The following is an 8,412-nucleotide window of genomic DNA, read 5'->3' as shown; positions in this document are numbered from 1 at the left end:
CTTTGTCACAGGGCCAGATCTTTCCTCCAAGCCACATCCGCCATCGTCCCTCTCTGTGCTTTTTGACCAGAGTCACAAAAGCCAAAAGTATACTTCTATATTTAACTCATCCACTGCTGCCAGCACGGGTGCCACTAGCAGCTGAGGCTAGCTGAATGCTAGATGTTTTGGCCGCCCATTCAGAGAGCAAACTCTCCCCGCTGACCCTCGGTGACAGCTGAACAGTGCTGTGCCATTCTCACAGGCTGGGAAAGTCCAGTGACAGCAGCCACCCAAGCCCTAACAGTGGTCCGAGTAACCGCCAATTGCCGTCTTGGGATGGTTGAGCGTGGCCAAACTCTCCAGGACTTTGGCAGCCAGGCTGTCTTTTTGGCCCTGCTTACAGAAAACAATCTAATTTAGGGAGGCGAGCTGAATCTGAGGTGCAGTAATTGTGCTCTGCATCAATGGGAAGAGCTGCTGCCAGGGTGCTGCTGAGTTAGAGTGAGTATAAACACACCTAACCTTGGTTCACCTACCTGTTTTATATGTGGGTTAGTTCGCTCTCAAGTCCAGCATAAATCTAATATATGCTGCGATTCTGAAAAGCAACATGTTTAGTCCATGTAGTTTTGATCATAACTGAAGAGCCCATTACTGCTGGGAACTGTGCATCTTCACTGGTTATAAAAGCCCGGCACCAGTGGCACATTTTCTTGCCATGCTGATTTGCAAGGATGAAAAAGAATAAGTAAAACATGGTGTAGTTGGAAGCCTTAGAGAAGAAATAGGTGAGACTGAGCTGGTTTAGATCTGGGCAGAGGACATCCAGGGAGAGGGATGCTGCAGATGGGGCTAGGCAAGAGGAGAGGAGCAGTATGGATGGAGGAAGATGAAGAGGATGGGAAAAGGAATGCATGATCCCCAACAGGAGGTGAAAATGAAAAGGGTTTGGACCTTACTCTGGAATCAAGCACGAAGACAGATGTGACCTGTTGAATGAAAAGGAAATGCCAAAATGAAAGGTGTCTAGCAGCTCTTCTAACTCTGCACTGAACTTTAAAACTTTGTAGTGTCTTAACTGTAAAATATCTAAGCAGTAAAACTATATTTAAATATTTGCAACATCCCATCATTGTCTCTCCTTTCAAAACAATACATCACATTAAGGACATAATGGTTCGTTTTTAATGCTACAGTTCATCACGGCTCATACAGATGGTTTTGTAATATTCTGCCAGCAGTAGTCCAGTTTATGCTCTCAGATTTAATATCATATACGCTAATGTAAGAAGCATAAACTGCCCTTTATTCTGCATGTGTGTAAATTATGATAATGTAAGCAGTGAAGTGAAAGCACTTTGCAAGTGACCCATGGCAGAGATCAGCAGTGAGTGATGGTAATGCTCCGGGGAAATTCTTCAGTTTTTTTGCCAACAGAAACATAAACCCAGAGCTCCTCTGCTTTCTTGTCTGACCAGGACAGAAAGTTCAAAGATTTAAAATCATAGTTACGGGTGATGCACGGGGAGTGATGGGAGTGCATGACGGTCTGCGTCTTTCTGTTACTAAAGTGAAAGTCCTGTCTGGTCACCAAAGGGCAGGGCTCGGTGCACATAATGACGCTCTTATCTCTCTGTGGAAACCAAAACAAACAATAGAGGCAGCGGCGAACAGACTCACGTACTCCCTGAGCAGTTATGTCAGATGGACACTGATGCATTCACTCCCTGTTTGTCAGAACAGTTGCGTTCAGGAGTAGCAGTTGCTGGATTATCTGGGCGTGGTGCTGATGTCATGTTTTGTTCCATAAAGTGAAACCTTGCTGCAGCGGACATAAACCCATGCATACACTTCTCTGCTTCTTCAGATTCCTTTACTTCTGTTGTCATGAATGATTTCTCCAGGCGGCCTATCTCAAGATGCAAAATCACCTTAACGTGCACGCGCTCTGCAGCTAACCCAAAGCTTTTAACTTTTTCTCATCCTTGTTTGTGACAATCAGCATGAATGAGCGCAAAGAAAAACAAAGCCCATTTGTTTGACAGGCCTCTTCCTCCTCACATATGAAGTCATTCCTCTCCATGTGGTATCAGAGAAGAAGCTCTAGCCAAACTGAGGTCATGAGAAGGTTATTTTGATTGGATGCCATAATTCCCACACCCAGAATGAAGTCATGTGGTGGGATTCTGTGAGGAAGAGGTTTGTTATGATTTCAATCTGTACACAGAATGCCCAGAGGACGGTGGGCCCGTCAGGGCGCTTTGGGCTGTGGTTGTTATGAAACATGTGGGATGGTGGAAGTAGTTGCCATTCCTGTACGATGTGATCAGAGCGAATCGCACTCACGTCTGATAAATACAAGATGGGTGATAAAATTTTGCTATAAGATGTCAGCTTCATGACCCAGGTGGAAGCAAAAGTCTTGGTTTGAGGTTTAATCGAGGGAAACGTAAGCAGAGAAGATAACATGACATCTGCACTGTATGATGTTACATACCAGACTCTATTATGTAAGTCTTTCATATCTCCATTTTTCACGCCGGTCTTTCAGTGCTTAAGAATTGAAAGTGCTCCCATCCAACGGTCACGGCTGTCTTCAAATCACTCCACCAGCATTAGCGAGTCTCTCTTCACTTCTGCTTCTTCTGCTCAGGCGTCACCTCGGCTCTCCCGGGTCATTTTTAGGTTTGGCCTCGCTGAAAGATGCTGATGAACTGTCCAAGCAAAGTGAGATTAGGCTAAACTGAGAAAACAGAGAAAGTCGTATTAAAAATCGTGTTATTGGCCTTCTACGGCCCTGTCCAGCTCTCTTCCTGATATCCTTCAAAATATTGTGACTGTGCTGTGAGACACAACAAATCTTACATCAACACAGATGGATGTACGGAGAGGTAATTCCATGGGGTTCTGGCAGTACCTCCAGTTTCTCCTCACACAAAAGAGCAGATAGCAGTCATGCTGCCGGGTTGATGGCCTTCTACAGCCCCGTGCAGCCCTCTGTGGTCCTTCCTATGGTCTGTGGCCTCCAGCCGCCAAATCACTCCCTTTCTGCAGGTTGTCTTGTTGCTGCCTCTTCAGTGCACCTGTTGCCACTTTCATTTACACCAAAGCACATGAAGGTTTCTGCTTCCTTACTGAACAGATTGACATCCCTGAAGTTTAACTAACTTTGAGTGTTATCTTCATTTTATTCGATTTTATTGGTTTGGTTTAGGAAGACAATCTTTGTTAGCTGCTACTTGCTGAAAAGTTTAAAACATAACCCTTCATAACATAACAGATTCTTCATCCTCGAGTTTTTGAAATGATTAAACTAAATATGTCTGACAGACCAGCTGAGTCCCCTTTTTCTCTAAGCTAACAGGTATTTAGCTGTAGGTACATGTAACAAGAAAGCAAATACATTTACCTTCCAAAATAGCTGCTTTACCCTTCAGCATCACTGCCACCAATCAAAGACAAACCTCAGCTATTTGTTAAAGGATATACAATCAGATTAACTTCCCTGCAATGACAAGCAAGCTTTTAGTATTTGAATTCACGTAGGAAACCTTTTTACAGTAAGACTGCTCACCAAACATCTTATGGTAAATTATCCAGAAAGGGCCAGCACATCTCAGGATACCACAAAAATACCGCAACACATGTATCCCAGGATCACATTCATCACCACAGGAATTCCTCTGCTGAAGTACAGCTACTTCTTTCATGTGGTGCTGTATCACAGGAATTCCAGTACGGCTGATGTTTGGTCTGTCTGTGTAAAGTCTGTTTGTATTTTTCGCTTCCAAACACAGAAACTGTGACGTGGCCTAAAAATGATAAATGTAACATAATTTTTCTTTCATAAGAACAATGAAAATGACATCACGCTGCTGTTTGAGTCAAACTACACATCAAAAGACTTCTAGAGCCATTTGAATGTGGTTTACTGTAAGCTTGGACCGAGATCGTGTTTGACACCAAATTTCAGCTCAGTAAAAACGAAACAACATAAACAGAAAATCAGTCACAGGCGTCACCTTTGCCAAAAACTGGCATTCATGCAGTCTCAGACCAAAGCTGCTCTTTAATTTAAATTTAAAAAGTAATAGTAAGACTGTAGCACTCAGTGGAATCCAGTGTTGCCATGATAAACAGCGTATTCATAATAGCGTGCATCTGGTTTCACTTTTTGGGCTTTTAACCCTGCTGAACTTGTTACATCACCCGTAACACATCCAGATAAATATAGGGGAATAATACTGACTCAACTGTGAATTATCATCATAACAGAAGTTATTGCTGTACATCTCTTGTGGTTTTTGTGTTTATTGATGTGAGCCTGTGTCTAAAACCTAAATTGGCTGGGAAATTATATGCTGTTAAGTATTTCTGCCTTTGTTTTTCTTCTCGTGTTCCCATTCTGGTGATGAGTTACCCGCTCAGAAATGTTAATTACTTATGTTTCATTTCCCGTGTTTCCTGATCACACACTATAGAGCTGCATTGAGGAGGTGATTCTCTCTCACACACCCTCCTGCTCCCAGACCGTAACAATATTCAATAAAGTTTGAGTCCAGCTCACACAAACGATTAAAAAAAGTAATTGATATTTTCCGGCACAATCCAGTTAAAAGTAGTTTCCATAGCAGCAAACGCAGCATGACTCTCACCCACCAACACCGCCGCTGGTTTTCTTTCTCAAGGTCAGCCCCAGCAGGAGTCAGGACTGCCAGTCATCTGCCAGACTTTCTGGCGGGGAAGGGTATTTCCATATGAGGCTCAGATGCCCATGAGCCAGCATGTCTCATGAACAGAGGAGGGAGACTGCAGGGCCACAGGGTTCATTCCAGACAACAGCTGGGCATCACTCAGTGTCACAAAATACTCAGACAATGAATAAATATCCTACAGAGCTCTAATAGAAGCATATAGCCTGCCCATCAGTTAACGTGGAAAGGATTCAACAAGTTAAGAATGACTCTCCCATCTTTTGCACTTTTAAAAGCTAAATCTGGATTTTTAGGGTTTTATGTGTGTATAGTTTCTCTGTCAGTTCTTATTAAGAGAAGAAATGGTGTAAAATTAGGACTATATGAACCACCAGGTGCCACTGTGTGCGCGGAAATGTCTCCCTCTCCTGGCGAAGAGGCGTCATTCATCAACAACAACCGCCCTGTCAAGGGCACAGTGGAGCCCCGCCTACTTTAATTTGATTGGGTGATACCGGTGTTCGACGAAGTTTATTGGATATCTGGTCGTCAATACGATGACGAATAAGGAAATTCAAGGAAGGGAGCACCGCCGGTGTCAAACGTGGGTAAACTGCTGTGTGTTTTCAGTCTCGTGTACTCGTTGTGTGTCATTGTTATTTTTATCTCGATTTTTGGGGGAAACTGTCACGTGTTCCGTGTAAATTGGCGGCTTTTCCACGAGCTCTGCGAGCTGCATTTTAGACAACAAGCTAACATTAGCTGCAAATGTTAGCTGCTGTGTTGAGAGTGTCACAGCAAAGTCAGCTTCAGAGCTGAGTTAATTAGTGCAGTTATTCCAGTTTATCCTCCTAAGTCATGGATTTACGTGACGTTGGCCGTCACAGTGAACGTGTTTTCATAACGTGTAGTGAAATATAGTCACGCTGGTTCTGTCTGCGCGTGTTTTCTTTTAGTTTTCTATTCTAAGGCCACAAGGAGGCGCACAAGACACGGAGAAACAACCTGCTCCCATAGGTTTTTGGACAGTTTCTGTAGTTTTGTCTCTGTTCCACCAGCACAGTGGATTTTAAGAATGAAAATATCACGGTGTGGTTGAAGTGCAGGATTTCAGCTTTAATTCAAGGGCTTTTTATACATAGTCCCCCATTTTCAGACGATCTGAAGTAAATAGACAAACTAAAATAAGTTTAAGGGTGAATTTTAGTGCTTCAAAGTGCTGGAGGCTAGACATCATGGACATCACCAGGTGCTGTGTTTCCTGCTTGAGATCCTCTGCAGGCCTTTAGTGCAGCTGCCTTCAGCTGCTGCCTGTCTGTTGGTCTCTCTGACTTTTAGTTTTGTATTCAGTGACTGATAAGCTGCTCTCTTGGGTTGAGATCAAGTGACTGGCTTACTCATTGTAGAATATCCCATTTCGTTGCCTTGAGAAACTTTACAGTCTGCTTTTGGCTATTATCCACCTGCCCTGTGGAGCTCTGTCTGATCAGCTCTGCAGCATCTGTCTGAATCTGAGCAGAGAGTATAGCCTTGAACACTTCACGGTTCATTCTGCTGCTTCTGTCAGCAGTCAGATCATCACTGAACATGAGTGACCTGCCGTACATGCTGATCCCCCGTGTCTGACAATGAGCTGCTATTTCCTTCTCCATCATTCTAGTAAAATTCAGTCTTTGTATCATCTGTCCAAAGAGTGTACTTTTAGATCACTTTTTGAAAAAATCTAATCTGATGTTCGTGTTCTTGAGTGTAACCAGTGGTTAGCACCCCCCACCCCAGTTTGCTGTAGCTCAGGAGGTCCTTGAGGTTGGCTGAGCTGGTCAGTGCATTGATTTTTTTACGGATATACCGGGTTTTGTTTGGTTTGGGTTTTTTTGCTCTCTGATAGGTTTATGTGGGTTTTTCAGCCTAGCGATTGCCTCCTTCACTTGCATCAACATCTCTTTGGACTTCATATTCAGAGTTCCAGTGAAAAAGTACCAAATACAAGCTCAGTACATGGACTCAGCTCCTAGTCTTTTATCTGCTTCATATGCCACGAAACTGTGAAGAAACAGGTCTTACCTGGTCATGAAGCAGTTTATAAGTCCATGGTCCAGTTGAGCTGAGCCTCTGTGTATAAAGAGTTCTGTAATTCCTGAACATTTAATGCTTCTGTTAAACCTCTTAAACTAAAGCTAAAAGTGTGCACTTCAATCACATCTTGATTGCTTGATTTAAAATTCCCTGCAGTGTTGTAGAGAGGCGATAAAAAAATAATTAATTTTTTTTGCTGTGTTGATTTTCACTTGTTTTAATTTGTTACTTTTTTTACGTTTAGTTCTTATTTTATTGTTCCAGATTGGTCTTGACCCTATTAATATATTAGTTTTATCATATTTTAATGAGTTACTCACCGTTCCACTTGTTGTTCTGCTACTCAGTTGTTTTATGTTTGTTTTGGTTTTTTTATTGTAGCTGCTGTAACACAGGAATTTCGTATTAATACTGCGAGATTGTGTTTTGCTTTGCTGCTGAAGAGGCTCATCAGTCACAGTTAGTCTCACAGCTTTCTGCCTTTGTTTCTCACAGCCTTCTCCCCAGTGATGGCTGCCTCGGGGAAGCTGGCGTCCTTCCGCCTGCCTCCCCTGCCGACTGTAGGTGAGCTCATAAAGCTGTACAACCTGCGAGCAGAGAAACAGCTGTCCCAGAACTTTCTGCTGGACCTGAGGCTCACAGGTTAGTCGTCCTGCTTTTTTTTCCTTTCTTTCTTTCATTCTTCCTCCTTCTTTTGCCCCGTCTGCAGTGTACCAAGACCCTTGAGGTCCTTCTCAGGGTACAGTAGCGTGTTACATCAGTGCACTTGATTGCACGGTGCTGCACCGCCTTGTTTGAAGGCATCGAAACCGACAGCATTTCTTTGTAGGTGAGGTTATGTAGATCTCCTGCTAATGCGAATGGACCAGCTCAATTGTTGCAGCCCTTGAGAGCTGAGCCTTAACACAATTATCAGCGATGCAGTGCAGCTCTGATCTGCTCTCTCGTCCTTGGACAAGGTGACTGTTAGATTAATGCTTTTCATCTTCATCACACAGAGGAGAGCAGATATTGCAACATCACACTCTATTAATCTCAATTTGGACGCCCGACTCTCTGATGAAAACATTTGATTGGAGAACATCTTATAATTTATAGGCTGCACGAATTGAGAATGTATCCCAGGAAATTACTATAAATGAATATTGAGTGCTCCCTCTCTGTATTCTCAGACAAAATAGTGCGCCAGGCGGGCAGCTTGAGAGATGCCCACGTGTGTGAGGTGGGTCCGGGTCCCGGGGGCCTCACCCGCTCCATCCTCAATGCTGGGGCCGCAGACCTGCTTGTGGTGGAGAAAGACACACGCTTCATCCCCGGACTGAAGGTGAGCAGAACGGCCGGATCCAGGCTGGCTGAACGAGGTCACTCGGCACAAACGGCTCAGACGACCTCACCTGCAGGAGCCGGCTCTCTCTCTTTGCAGCTGTGGCTGCTTGCAGAGTCCTTTTATTCTCTTTAAAATGATTCTTACTTGTTTATTTTTTCCATTTTCACAGCTGTTGTCTGAGGCAGCACCGGGCAGGCTGAGGATCGTCCACGGTGACATACTCACCTACAGACTGGATCGAGGATTCCCAACAAATATCTCTAAGCCATGGGAGGGAGGTAAGAGGATGAACGTACGTAAGCTGTTACGGTACTCAAACTGAAGGAAATACGT

General features: G+C 43.8%; 1 protein-coding gene across 3 annotated transcripts in view; it reads left to right on the top strand.

Moving 5' to 3' along the window:
• Nucleotides 1–5,136: 5,136 nt before the first annotated feature.
• The window catches only part of tfb1m (transcription factor B1, mitochondrial), a 28,637-nt gene continuing 25,361 nt past the window's right edge, over nt 5,137–8,412 (top strand). Inside the window, exons 1-4 of one of the 3 annotated variants that reach the window (XM_003446215.5) lie at nt 5,137–5,280; nt 7,248–7,394; nt 7,925–8,076; nt 8,249–8,357. In XM_003446215.5, the coding sequence (XP_003446263.1) occupies nt 7,262–7,394; nt 7,925–8,076; nt 8,249–8,357 (394 nt within the window). In that variant the 5' untranslated portion in view covers nt 5,137–5,280; nt 7,248–7,261. Of the gene's footprint in view, nt 5,285–5,309; nt 5,694–7,247; nt 7,395–7,924; nt 8,077–8,248; nt 8,358–8,412 lie in introns of those variants that run through there. The other 2 variants (XM_005477663.3, XM_019348761.2) reach the window with 2 other exon arrangements.

Source organism: Oreochromis niloticus, linkage group LG19, assembly GCF_001858045.2.
Source record: "Oreochromis niloticus isolate F11D_XX linkage group LG19, O_niloticus_UMD_NMBU, whole genome shotgun sequence".
In the NCBI taxonomy this organism is placed as follows: domain Eukaryota; kingdom Metazoa; phylum Chordata; class Actinopteri; order Cichliformes; family Cichlidae; genus Oreochromis; species Oreochromis niloticus.
The sequence above is the reverse complement of the archived record's forward strand: the minus strand, read 5'-3'. Positions and strand labels throughout refer to the sequence as shown.